General features: G+C 39.7%; 1 protein-coding gene across 2 annotated transcripts; it reads right to left on the bottom strand.

The window, feature by feature from the left end:
* Positions 1–488: 488 nt before the first annotated feature.
* On the bottom strand, positions 489–13,083 carry GCLM (glutamate-cysteine ligase modifier subunit). Of its 2 annotated transcripts, none has more exons than XM_042806800.1 (7): positions 12,751–13,074; positions 9,891–9,956; positions 8,106–8,190; positions 7,286–7,342; positions 5,242–5,444; positions 3,892–4,006; positions 489–2,192 (listed from the first exon to the last, which is right to left on the bottom strand). In XM_042806800.1, the coding sequence occupies exons 1-7, from the start codon at positions 12,868–12,870 to the stop codon at positions 2,023–2,025; spliced, it is 816 nt and encodes a 271-aa protein (XP_042662734.1). In that variant the 5' UTR covers positions 12,871–13,074; the 3' UTR covers positions 489–2,022. The 2 variants fall into 2 exon arrangements, with proteins under 2 accessions (XP_042662734.1, XP_042662742.1); XM_042806808.1 differs by lacking the exon at positions 489–2,192 and adding an exon at positions 2,199–2,473 and having other exon boundaries at positions 12,751–13,083.
* Between the last annotated feature and the right edge of the window lie 818 nt (positions 13,084–13,901).

Genomic DNA, 13,901 nt, shown 5'->3' with positions numbered 1-13,901 from the left:
GGAAGTCAGAGAAAGCTCAGATTAAAAACCTACAAGAATTTCCAATTTTAATTCCAACTTTCAAGTTTCTTATGAAAGGAAATGCCACCTCTCCCACTTTGATGCAAAACAAATGAATGAGATAACCCGACAAAATATTACAGTTGGTGACTCTAGAAAAATTATCGTCTTCAAATTATGTCATCTTAAAGAGTACTTTACTACATCAAGCAAACTGTTTACAGGAAGGAAATAAATAATTATCCCATTAGAGCAGCCTATACATTGTTTTAGCACAATTCTTGTTTTGTAGCATTTCAATTTATAAAACTGAGCACACGCATTCGAGTGTAATACAGTACAGAATGTCAACAGCCTTAGAATTTACAGCTAGTGGTTAATCAGCAGCAGCACACAACTCAGCTGGTAGGGAAGCTTAAAATGAAACTTATGCAATTTTGAAACTGATACACACTGACCCAACAATTAAAAAAAAGACTACATTTTGATTAGAAGGAAAAAAATCCAACTTTTATTGATGCATTACTAGTTCCAGTTCCCCATCTCATTTATCAAAATAACTGAAAAAGTCCAGGTGCATTTCCCAGTATTTGCCACCTACAGACAAGGTAGTTGAGGACTCAAAAGGTATCTTGAAAGTTTTTCATCTTTAAACTTAGTGGAATGGATTACATGCTAGACACAACCTACAGGCATTCAAATTCCACTTAGCTGCCTATATGACAGAATTTGAAAGATGCTGGTGGAAATTCATTTCCTTACAGTCCAAGTCTCTAAATATGTACAACTAAGAGTAATACTAGTATGAAGTCCTGATCCTGCCTGAAATCAAAAGGAAAATGAGTAATTTAGACACTCAGTATAAAGTTCCTGCTAAACTACATGTCAAGCTTTTGCTATCTATTCTCAGTTAAAGGCCAAGAAAATGAAAAGGCCTTTTTGATAGAAAGACTACACTAAACCAGACGCCTTGCCTTAGCTGCAGCAATTTCTCTAGGACTCAAAAGCCAGTGTGCTAAGCTACTGCCAAATAGAAAGATACCTAACTTCAAGCTAACCCTTGCTTGCATCATTTCTGAATGGCACTCAAACAACGAAGTCTCCTAGGCAACTCCAAGGAAGTCATCCATTTTACACAACCCTACAGCGAACAGCTTCAACACTTACTATCTGTTCTGACTTGGCTGATTCTGATTGCGTAGTTCACAAGTATCAAAAAACCAAGCCACAGTTGAGAAGACAGGCACAATTCAATATCTGATCAACACATTTTTTAATCACTTGTTTTCAATTCTTATCTTAAACATTCACACAAGAATACATTTTCTATTTCAAAGAGTAAAAATGTGCCTGTGCAAACACTAAACAATGCATATTGAGGCACAAAGAAGCCAGAAGGAATTCAAGTAACAGTCCAAAAGTAATTTGGAAGATGTATTTTTCCCTAAATCAGAGGTCTTTTACACTATATTAAAAATAATCCAATTTTCCCATACACACAAATTAAACAGCTGACTTGCCTATATATACATACCAAGTAACAAGATACCAGTTTAATTTTTTGGGGTAATTTTTCATAGAAGATGACAGTTTTCTGCAAAAACTAGTCCTTGAATGTTTGAAATCTATGTACCTACCAGATAAGTAACTATTATTTAAGAGAAAATAATTTTTTAAAAAATATATGTTTCTCTCTACTACCTAATGGCAGCTAAAATACAATGATAATTTTACAGTGAGCTGGTCATAAAAATAAAAATATTTTAAACTGTTTCTCCAGAGATAATTTCAATTAAAAACAAATGCAAAATATTTACTATTTTAAATGAACTGGTCAATATGTTAAGGAAGAGAAGTAGTGTTAGAACACTGCAGACAATGCTGCTGACATCACACTCAATAATTACAACTTTTGGTCTTTGTTACAAATGCTGTAGATGTGTTTCCATGAAAAAAAGCCATGTTCCCCCATCCCCAAGAAATTAAATCAGTAAGCCATTAAAGAAAAAAAAAAAAAGTGTTTTAAGAGGCATTTCTTTTAGCTTGAATGATATAGCCTTTGGACTTGATAATTCCTCTGCTTTTAACAATGACTGAATACCGGAGAAGCCATAAAGGAATCCACTCATGTGCTTTCGTGTTCTGGATGCTTTCCTGAAGAACTTCTTGGAAACTTGCTTCACAAAGTAATTCTGAAGTTAAAAAGGGATATTCATGCTTTAAATAATGTCACGTAAACAGCTGCAAAAAGCAACACTTAGTAAGAGAAGCCTTTTCCTACAGCCAGAAACCTCAGGCAGTGCTAGATACTCCACAGATCCACTCTTCCAGAACACACACAGGATAAAAGCAGGTGAATATTACAGAAGAAATCTTCAGGACGCTTTTTCTGTGACATTGAGTATTTCTCACAAAACTAATTAACTGAGTTTTCTCAGTTTCTCATATCAAATGGAGTTGATCAGTAGAGCCACTAGCAGGAAAAAATGAAAATTAAGTTTGACAAGCTAGCTAGACAAACCAAAGGTGAGTAAAGCATAAAGCTGAAATCAGCAAAGTACTGAGCATTCTCAGTTACCTCTGCAGTCACTGGAAACTCAACATTTATAAAATCTCCCATAACAGGGCTCATAGCCACAAGCCTAGAAAGCATTATGGAAAATGAGCTTAAATGCCACAAAGCAGAAAAGGAAGGCAAGTACAAATCCACCTAGTTTCCTCTGGAAAGTCAGTCAAGGAAACAATCACTTTGATGAGGAGTGTTCCCAAAAGCTACTCTTAATACTCTTCAGCTGACCATTACAGAAAAGCGAAGCTTCACAAACAGTGCATGAGGGAATCACTACTTGTTTTGTTTTCTATCCAAATCCTCTTCTCCTTTATTTCATGACTCTCGATAGAGAGTATTTATTAAATTGCAAGTTGCGCTTTGGACTTCACAGGACACAAGTTGTTGGATTGAATGGCAAATCATCTTGTATGCTGCCAAAGCAGAACTGATACATGCTCATGCACTGACAAAATTAATTAGTTGTAACAGTGGTATGATAAAACATGTACTTCATAAATAGCGTTTCATATAATTTTTTTCTTTGGGGGTGGGGAGGGGGTCATAAGGAGGAATGTAGGGAATTAATTAACTAAATATTGTTTAAGATTTCTCACTCACAATTCCAGCAAGATACTTGTCATTATAGTTAAGAAGGTTGGATGATGTTTGACAGAAACTAATATAATATCTCAGAATATACTAGGGAGCCGGCAACTCAGAGTTCTAGAGTTTAAAGGAAAGCCTCCAAGTCCTTCAATCTTTTAGTAAATGAATCACTGTACAAAACAACTACAGAACTTACACCAACTCTTTTTGTAATAATGTTATTTTAAGAAGTCACTACTTTGAAAGAATCTTGCTTAAAGCATAATAATTTTAAATGTTTAACGCTATCAAACTACTAAAAAAAAAAAATCAACTATCAATATTTCTACACAAGCTATTTCACAGACAAGTTCTGGGCAAATGGACTTGCATTTGTTATTTACTGGCCTTCAGCAATACAACTTTAATTTCATTCTATGTTTTGTGGAAATAAGCTATTTTTTGAACACATGTAGTACAAATTTTTCAGTAGTTTGTGCTTCTATTTACTTTATTTTCTCTGATTAAAACCATTTCAAGAAACTATCCAAGGCTGGAACACTGCCTTTTCCCCCCCTTTCTTGAAGCAAAAGCAAGAATTTAATAGAAATATTTTACAGAGGAGAAACTTTTAGAATCCTGTGTTCAGGATTCAAATGTAATGACTCTCAAAATTCAGGGAAAGATTATTCCTGATTATGTATGGAATAAATGCATTTAGAATTCATCTGTTAACTTATCTGGCAAAGCCTTACCTTTCGGGTCATTGTGAGTTAACAGCTGTATGTCAAACTGTTTTGCAAATGCTGTGAGATCAGGTGGCATCACACAACAGGAAGCTAGGTTCACCTGATTACTACTTGGTTTCACCTGAAAGTAACAGAATACTTTTATAAGAAAAAAAATATTAACATACTTATTTTAGTGATTGCCCCCAAGCCCTCTATTACAACAGAAATTTTGCTTTGAACAATTTGACTTTGACTGTTGTTTTCAGGTCTGAACGAGGCTAATTAATTCTGCATGATGCTGAACAGCCAACTCCTGCATCTGCAATTTCCTGCAGCAGAGAGCCCAAAACAAGAATAGGATCTAAATTCACATGCTGCCACAGCAAGATGAATACTAACCCATTCCGGCTTCCCATCTGCTGTGCTCCCTAAACAGCAGCATTCCCCCCTCCCCCCCCACCCCCCAGTAGTAAGAACTTTGTGGGGCATTAGTTGGAAAACTACTTCAAATAAAAAAATCCAAATACGCTTTTGTTAAAGATACATCATTTACAGTCTTCTATGCCATCAGATAAGTGCCTAAATCAGATTAAGTTAAAAGGGACACTTCCACTAACTTTTTATCTGCTCATCACAAACTGCATTCACGAGCACCAGGCACACGGTCATTACTCCCTTCAGTATACACAGAACAGGGAGGAGCACCAATCTGGACTCTCAGCAGCACCTCTTACACTGATACAGTATGTTCACAAACCACAAAAGAAATGTTGTTAAGAGCAGCACTCAGAGAACTAATATAGAAAAAGCAATTCCACAATCTTACCTGAGCATGTGCACATACTGGTAGAGACCTCCATCACTCAAATGTTAAGAGGCAGTTAGTCACACTAGACAATAAAATATTGTGCCGCTGCATTCATTTCCTCTTTAAATTTAAGCTTAGCATTCAAACAACATTCTTCCAAGGGGAAATCCCTCCATTCATAACACAGCTTAAAGTGAAAACAGCTATGTTTTCAGTCACTGGAATAAATCTGAATGTTTAAGAATACTATTTTTACTCCTTCTTAAATACAAAAGCATTCCAAACTCAAACCTTCAGTACTTCAGAGAACCTGCTACTGAACAGACCCTGTGGTTTCCAGCCTTTGCTGGTCTGTATGTAAGAACACTGAACAAGTGATAGCCACACTTTGAGCCTCCCCCACCTTAAGCAATACTGTGACTATCCATAAGATGCTGAAAATAATAGGGCTAATGATTATTTTGTATATAAACACATTTATAACAGAAGTTTATAACAATGTAGCAGCCAACAAATCAAGAGTTACTCTGTCCTAGACATGATACAAGTAGGAAGTTTATGCTCACCTGTGCCCACAGGTACAGCTGCTCTAACAATGTTTTATCTAGGTCAGAGGTACCTATGGCAACAATCTTTTTGTTTTGAACTAGATTTTCAAGTTCTTGCCAATAAGGTTGCAAATACTCCAAGGAGAGGCTAGTTCCATCTTCAATGGGAGGTGGGGCAATAATGACTGAGTCTAACTGAGGAACTCCAAGGGCAGAGCATGCTGAGGAAAAAAAACAGAGACAGTGCAACATCTTTTGAGACATATGGACATAAGCAGCATGACTCTTCAAATTCAGCAAAAAGCACACCTCCTGTTTCTCTCTGCTAGCTTGCCATTCACCCTTGGAAGCTCTGAGAGTATCAGCAGTCAAGGATTGTAACACAATGTTTTTAGTAAACAATCAAACATACAGCTGAAGGCCACGTTTCAGTTGTAGGTCTTGGGGCAGGGCGAGGGGGAAACCACAACAAGAATCCCATCACCAAACAAAAGCACTCAGCTTTTTTCTCCTTTTCAATGTTTAAACTATATTTTTCTCTGAAGACAGTAGTGGCATACACAATTCTTGATTCCTTCACTCTCCATTTCTTTCAAAATTTGTAACTTTCACTCTGAACAAGTACAGTACTCAAGTACAGGGCAAGGACTAGGAGAACTATTTGATTCATGTGAAGAGTTAGACAAAAAGCACACTGAATATGGAGATTTAAATTGCCAAAGAGAAGTGGCAAGTCTTGGAGAATCACCAAGCTTTAGGAAAGATGCAAGTCAAACACCTCTTCTGCACAGCAAAAGAGTAAGACTAAGAATCTAAATAAAATATTTTCTTCTTCTGGAGGAGTCTATCAATCTATTTTTAACAAATGGTACTACAACTTATAATAAAGAGGCTATTAACTGGGATATCAACAGAAAAGAATAACTGACACTTCATTCTTTGGTTACTCCTTATGCTCAAAAATCTTCCAAAGTGGTAAAGTTCAGTGCTGCTCACAATTACTGCTATGTTAGGCTAACAAAACTGTATGTACCAATACAGCCATTGTACTGTATTTTCAATAAGGTTTACCTATTTCATCAGCTGCTTGCAGTATTGTTTTATTTCTAAATAATCTCTGAAATACTGCACAGTTAGTAGCAAAGTTCATCATGTTAAAAACAACTAGTAAGAACTATTGTATCACTGTTACTAAAACATCACATGCTATTCACTTTTTAACAGGCTTTGTGTGAGAGAATAAAAACTTGCTCCTGCTTGCAGCAAGGAATCAGATTTCAGTGTGTGGACCCAAGGTTGCAGTGGTCCGCATTTAATAAGTTTACTGACTGAACTAACATTTAAGGAGACATGATTACCTAAGTCTTTCTTAATAGGAAACCAGGATGTACTTGTGACCGTCACTAAGTACACCTCTGTCATGATTTAAACCCATCTGGCAGCCAAATACCACACAGCCATTCACTTAGACTCCCTCACCTGGGAGATGGGGGAAAGCATTGGGGGGTAAAGGTAAGGAAACTCACAGGTTGACATAGAAACAGTTTAATAAGTGAAATAAAAATAATAGAAAATACAAACAGGCAATGTACAACGTGATTGCTCACCACCCACCAACCGATACCCAGACCATTCCCAACTAGTGATCCCAGAGAATCCAAGATCCCGAAAGCGTAATTCCAGAAGTGAGAGCCCCTGCTTCCCAGCCGACCCTCCCCTAGGTACTGAGCATGACATTACATGATATGGAATATTTCACTGGCCAACTTGAGTCTGTTGCTCTCTCCCAGCTTCTTGTACACCTGCATACTAGTAGCAGGGAAGTTAAAAAGTCCTTGATTTCTTAGCAACAACTGAAAATGTCAGTGTATTATTAACATTCTTCTCATACCAAATCCCATACTGAATCCAAAGCACAGAACTATTCAAGCTACTAAGAAGATACACTAACTCTATCCCAGTTGAAACTAGGACATCCTTTTAGATGGAAAAGCTTCTGATTTTATTTCTAAATGCTAAAGTAAAAAAGAAACCCTACCAGAATTTTGAGTTTCACACTTACCCAGGTCAACTGCATCTCTGATCGATGAAGAGTTTGATCCAACGATGAAAAGTTTTGCTATTTTCAAAGAAACTGGAATCAACAACTAAACAAGCCAGCTGTTATTAAGTATGTAGCTATTTACTTTTGCTGCATCCACTACTTATGAGTCCTTGGGTAAAGGGTTCTTAGAATATATACCAGTTACTTCAAAAATTGGAAGAAAACAACCTTCTGAAAGGTGACTGCCCAATAAAGACACTGTTTGCTTACATTTCAAAGTTGTTGCACAGTCTCAGAACAAGACATCATCCAGTTAGATGATCTAGAAAGCTGTAAAGCTAGGACTTAAGCATCAAGACAGTAAGCAATAACTGTAACAGCCTGTATAAAACCCCCAAATGTAATAGTACAAACAGATCTCTTCACAACTTACTGAGACTCAAAAAATACTAGCGTTAGTTTGGACTGCCTCCAAGTTCATCATATTCAACCTGGAAAAATTATGCAAATAAATATGCTTCCAATGCTATTTCTTAACTGCAGTATTAGCTGTAATATTTTGCTTCAGAAAAGTCAAATATATACAAAATACATTTAAAATGTCTTGAGGGGACATACGTTAAACTAGAGAACTGCCAAGCTGCTTTAAAATCTGGAAGATTAAGACAAGTTTTTCTTAGCCAACTTCTAGACTACCCAAAGTACGACAGTGTGCATTGATGTCATCTGACTTTGCAATTACAAAAAACGGTAGAAAAAAATATAAATATATGAACATCCTATTAGTGACTGCCTATGAAACCTTTTCATGCCACTGGATTTTTGACTAGGTTCTTACCCGATACTTTCAATTCATCTCTTTCTTCAGGATTTATTTTTTCGATAGCTTGAGCGACAGTACATTCCAGAACTTCTGGTATTTCCTGTAGGAAGTACATGAGATTTAGGAACAACTCATCAAGAAGAGACAACAAGCTCCTGAAGAATGTTTTTAATTAATTTAAAAAAAAAAAAAAAAAAGCCTTACAGCAATTAGAAACAAAAATAGTATAAAAATGCAACGACAAAGAAAGCAACCCAATGGTTCTTGATCTCTGAGGGGAGGTCAGGAAAATGAAGCTATATGAAAGGCCCTATATGCCCCTAATATAAAAAAATATAAAATACTGATAAGGATTATTAGATTAAGATTTCGTAGCTTTCTGATTTTCTGATGTGAACAGATCATAGCTCCAATACAAACTGCTTTGCCTCACGTTCAGCTGAAAAAACCCACTATCAGAATTAGGGGTATTGGGTGGGAACATCTTTGCATAAAAGTATTTTGTAATTTCAGTGAAGCCTATGAAAAGTCTACAGTGAAAAGGCTGTAAAATACAGATTTAAAACAGTAATTTTGAAACTACGAATTAAGAAAGTTTCAGAAATTTCACTCTCTGACCTCATTTAAAACTAGGCTGACATCTCACTTCAGCTGACACAAGGTCACTTGAAGTCTTTACCTATATGAGTTTTTGTATCATACGCACAGCCTACCCACCCCGCCTCCAACCATGCACTCTTTAGTAATTTTTGCTACTCTACCAAAAAAACCCTCAAGCGTGTCTTCAAGTTACTCCATACAGTCAGCATCTTAAACAAAAGTTAGCTTTCCTTTTTCTTAATTACGAGAAACCACTATAATTCATAAAAGATTTTGGAATTATGCAGTTAACAAGTTCTGACAGTAAAACCTAGCTTACACTAAATAATTAACTTCGAATGGCTCACTACATCTCAGAGACAAACGTTTATTTATATTCTCTCTTCAACAATCATTAGATCTTCTACAAATCATGCAGCGACAACTGCCTCATTACGCTCCAGTGTGGAATGCAGCAATGTGCAGTTGACCATTACACAAGAACTGGTAACCAAACCCAAAGAAATGGTCAGGTTAAGTTTTTCAGTCGTTTGTGGGGATTTTTAAATGAAACACGCTAATATGGCACAGAGCAAATAATGTATTTAGTGGGAACTTACTACTACATTGCTGAATTTCAGAAGCAATAGTGAAAGAGGAGCAGGTAAATACACCAAAACCTTGATGTCAAATGCCTGTAAATGTGGCTTTAAGAATTATGTGGAAGTCTTCAGCTCTTAAGGGAAAAATTGCCACTTCTGCGTCTTCAGAAATATTTGAGACAACCAAGGTTATGCTTCAGAGTTCTCCAAACAGAATGATCTTCAGTTATCTGGTTTATCATCTCTATAGTTTAGATAGTTGTCCACTGAGTTATTACAAGCATGCTAGCAAACTTCTAACATACACAGATTTTTTTTGTGTGTGTGATTGCCCCAAGAATTAACTTGTAATCTTATAGACTGGGACTTTTATTTTGCTAAGAATTGTCTTATTTGCCATGATCAGGATTCTCTTTAGCATTTCTTAACTTCTCCAAATTGACTAAATATTAAAAAAAAAGGGGGGGGGTGTATGTTGAGAAATATTCTTTAGAGATATCTGAAACTGCAGATACCTTTACAGAAATGTAATTAATTTATATTTTAAAGAGGCATAACCAACTACGTATTTCTCTGTTTTCACGTGTAATGTGGATAACGTGCTTAACAACTCTCCTACCTGATTTAGGTCTTGTCCAATCTTTGAGCTCCATTCAGTCAGTGTTTTCTGAATGCAGTCCCGCACCTACAAAATATTTTTTCATATTGAAGTGTAAGTATGTTACAGCTGCACAGAAATACAATGGTTCACAGGCGTGTAGGACAGACTGAGCAGGTGAACTAATGACACCACTCCTTCAACCACAGAAGATTCTTCCTTTATACCTTCCATCTGAAACTTGTTCAAACTAGTTTACTTACATATTTTCCTCTCCTCTTTCACAAAGAGTTTTAGCAGTAACACAAGTACCGTACTTTATCTATTTCTCAAACCAATGCCATCTTTAAATGAAAGAACAATACTAAGCAAGCAAGAAATAGGAGGTGGGGTGGTTTCCTTTCTTTTGCATAGATTCTCAAGTTACAATGTAGTCAAATAATGTTGTTAGAAATGAGACTTGACAGTCAATCACTAAATACTCAATATATTAAATACTTCCAAGATGCATCTAACCCTTTTCATCTACTGCCTACCTATTTCACGGTGCCAACCCACTAATGCTTTTAAGTCCTTCATTACTGAAGGGGGAACGTTCAGGTCCTACCCCACGCTTGCCTTTTTCTTGAATCCACAGATGCAAAATAAACTTCACTAGGACTTTGATCATGGAATTCTTGAACATGGTAAGGCATAACTGTTAAGTCTAAAGCAGCTAATTAACTCCATTTTGTACCGCTGCTTCAGCTGTACCAATGCCCTGGTTTTCCTCTGAATCATCTCAGGAGTTGTTAACCCTCAGGCTAGGTAAACATACTACCTGCTACAGGCAGAAGCACTTCTGCTGCTTTACTTCACCTATAGCAATATATTTTATAACTATGTGGATACCTACTTTTTGTACCATTAAATAGAAATTTCCTGTGACACCTAAAAATAATTCAGAGAGCTCATAACACCATGCACAAACTAAAAGCCAACCACTCCCCACTAAAACAGCATATCACAAAGCTTAAGACATAATACAGTAATAATACTTTGTGAGCACAAACTCTGGACATTATTTCCCAGTCATTTAAAATTACATGAAAAAAATAACTGAGTCAAAAGGCAAGAAATTACTTCCCCCCCCCCCCATCCCCAGCTATCCACAATGCTGAAACTCTTTAGCCTATTTTGATGCAACTTATAATGTTATTTTTCTTTTCTGAAGCAAAGTGAGACAGTGCTGAGTATGTATATTCTATATATTGCTTTTTTTGCAACTGGCACACTTTGTATTTCTACTGCAGTTAGTATGCACAAACCTGTATCTCCAAAGCAAACCATTCCCCTGCCCTCAACACGTGAAAAGCACAGTGCATTTGACCACTTCGACCAGTGTTTCCAAATACAATTACATCCCCAAACTCCTAACATTAGGGTGCAGAGTTTGCAAAATTTTAGCTTACGTTCTGCCCCTGAGAACTATACACACACTAACTACACCAAATAGGAGAATTGAAAGCCAATTTATTCCTGATAATTAATATCAATTATTTGCCTTTGGAGTTCCAGCAATTCTGGAAAGCAGGCAGCCTTATGTTTAAATGCAGATTTCGCTGTAAACAAATTAAATACTTTAACTGATTAGTTATGCACACTGACCACTCTTTATTTAACAATCCTTCAGTAACTACTCACACAAGGGTGCCCATTGCTACAGAATCTAGTCCTATCTCACACAGATCACAGTGTTGTGATAAGCAGCAAGGCCAAGTAAGTCATTACCATGTGACTACTAAAAAGTATGATTAATTCTTCCTTCTCATTACATCATCCTCCCAGTCACCTTTCTTAGCATTTGTGCAGGACTAACTTGCAATTACGCACCTTACCTATTACCAATAGTGCCACTACATTGCAATATCCAGCCAAACCCATAGCTGTTCTGATTATTAAATGGCCCTTTTCAGATTATTGTATTGTGATGAGACAGCAAATACAGGGGTTCTGAAGCTCATCACCACAGGACCTCCAGACATTTTATCAGGATTATTCTAAGTGTTGACACATACTGCTAAAAGTAATGAAGTGGTGATTAAAAAGTTTTCACCTTTTTAACAAAGAACAACAACAATGCCCTTGAAAGAGAACGGCAACTACTAAGTTTTCTGAGACCTGTCATCATCAAGAAATTAAACTAGTTTCAGGTTAGAAAAGTTTTCATCATTTGCAATACAAGCTCACATCTCTGCAGATCTTTCTCTTGCTAAAAAAGTATCAGGGTTCCCCTCTGCCGTTACAGACAGCACTTAAGCTTGTAAGCGTTTTAATTCTTCACTCCCCAAGAACCGAAACACAGACTGTTTCGTTGTTCTTCCGACCTCCCCCGAAAGAGCCGCTAACACAGCGAACTTCTTCCGGGGGCGCCGGGGGCCAAGGCGGCGGAGCGCCCCGCGCCGCTGCTGCTGGGGGGCCGGGGCCGGCTGCCGTCCGGAAGCACCAGGACACGTAAAACAGACGTTTTGGGGGAAATTTTTTTGTTGTTTGTTTGGTTTGGTTTTTTTTTTTTAAAAAGGCCTGTTTCGCCTTTCCGCACGCGCGCGGCACGCGTGGCAGGGCTGCCTCCCGCGGGCACCGCCGGGGCGTCCGTGAGGGCAATTAAGCCCCTTCCCCCTCGATGGCGGGCACCAGAAAAACAAACCCTACTCCGGGTAACGCTTCAACGTTGTTCGGTCGTCCCCGCACCCGGCGGCGGCGGCGGGCAGCGAGTACCCAGCGCTCCCCCGGCCGCCGCCCGGCCCCCCCCCCCGGCCCCCCGCCGCGCAGGCGCCCGCCGCCGCCCGGCCCCCGCCTCAGGGCGAGCCCCAAGGGGAGGCGCCGGCCCCACCACGCTCACCTCCTCGCCGGGGGTGGCCGGGCACTTCTTGCGCAGGCAGCCCCAGCTGAGGAGGTTGCCGGTCTGCAGAGTGAGGGTGGCCGCCTGCTCCAGCAGCGCGCGGGCGCTCTCCGTCCCCATGGGGAAGCCTGGTGCAGCTGCGGCTACCGGGCTCCTCGCGGCACCAGGCAGCGCCGCGCCGTGACTCAGCACAAACACCGGCCGCGCGAGGCTGGGGGGGTGGTGGTGGCGGCGACGGCGGGGGGGGGGTGTGGGAAAGGGTGCGGGGGTGGGGTGGAGTGGGGGGGCGCTTTGTAACCGTCCCCGGTCACATGGCACGAGGACAATGGGCGGCTGGGCGGGCCGAGCGCGGGAAGGGGCGCCCCCGGCGGGCAGCGCGCACCCCGCCAGCGCCGCCTCGCGCTCCCGGCGCGCGCTTGCGCCCCGCCCCGCCCTGCCCCGCTCCTCCTGACGGGGAGGCGGCTGCGCTCACCGGGCAGCGACCCTTGCCCTGGACGCGCGGCCGCGGCACGCGGGGCGGGGCCTGACCCGAGGGGGGCGGGGCCCGGCGGGGGTGGGTGGGGCGAGCCGGTGGCGCGCCCGCTGTAATCCCGTTGCAAACGCTATTTAGCGGCTCTGCGGGCGCAGCAAAATTAATGAAACCATCTGAATTTTAGTCATGAGTCTGTTAAGTAACACAGCCCTTGGTAGGCACCGAGATAAAAGGCCCAGAACAGGAAACCAAATGGTTATTTAGTTTGGATCTGTTTACATTTTGATGAAACTTAATGTCTGTGTATTACTGCAGTTTTACACCAGGTGATTTCAGTGAAGACAAATCGGGTGAAATTTGAAAGATTACAGTTTGGGGAATATTTTAAGACCAGGTGATTTCTGGAAAGCCACACTTTGAACGTTTTCCATATTAGAGACTAAAGGTGTGAGGAGCTGCTTTTTTTTTTTTTTTCACTTTTTTCCTTTTTTTTTTTTTTTTTTTTAACTACAGTTAAAGGGAACAGTAAGTTACAAATTGTAATTTTGCTGTCAGCACGAGAATTTCCGTTGTGTTTCTAACAGATTTTCCTTCCCCAGGCTGCATGTTGCGCTAATATTGAGAACCAATTTGCATAACTTCTGTCAGTCTGAAGCACTGCCTGATCATTTTCTGGTAC

Source organism: Tyto alba, unplaced genomic scaffold, assembly GCF_018691265.1.
Source record: "Tyto alba isolate M040663 unplaced genomic scaffold, T.alba_DEE_v4.0 Super-Scaffold_1000006, whole genome shotgun sequence".
NCBI lineage: Eukaryota > Metazoa > Chordata > Aves > Strigiformes > Tytonidae > Tyto > Tyto alba.
The sequence above is the reverse complement of the archived record's forward strand: the minus strand, read 5'-3'. Positions and strand labels throughout refer to the sequence as shown.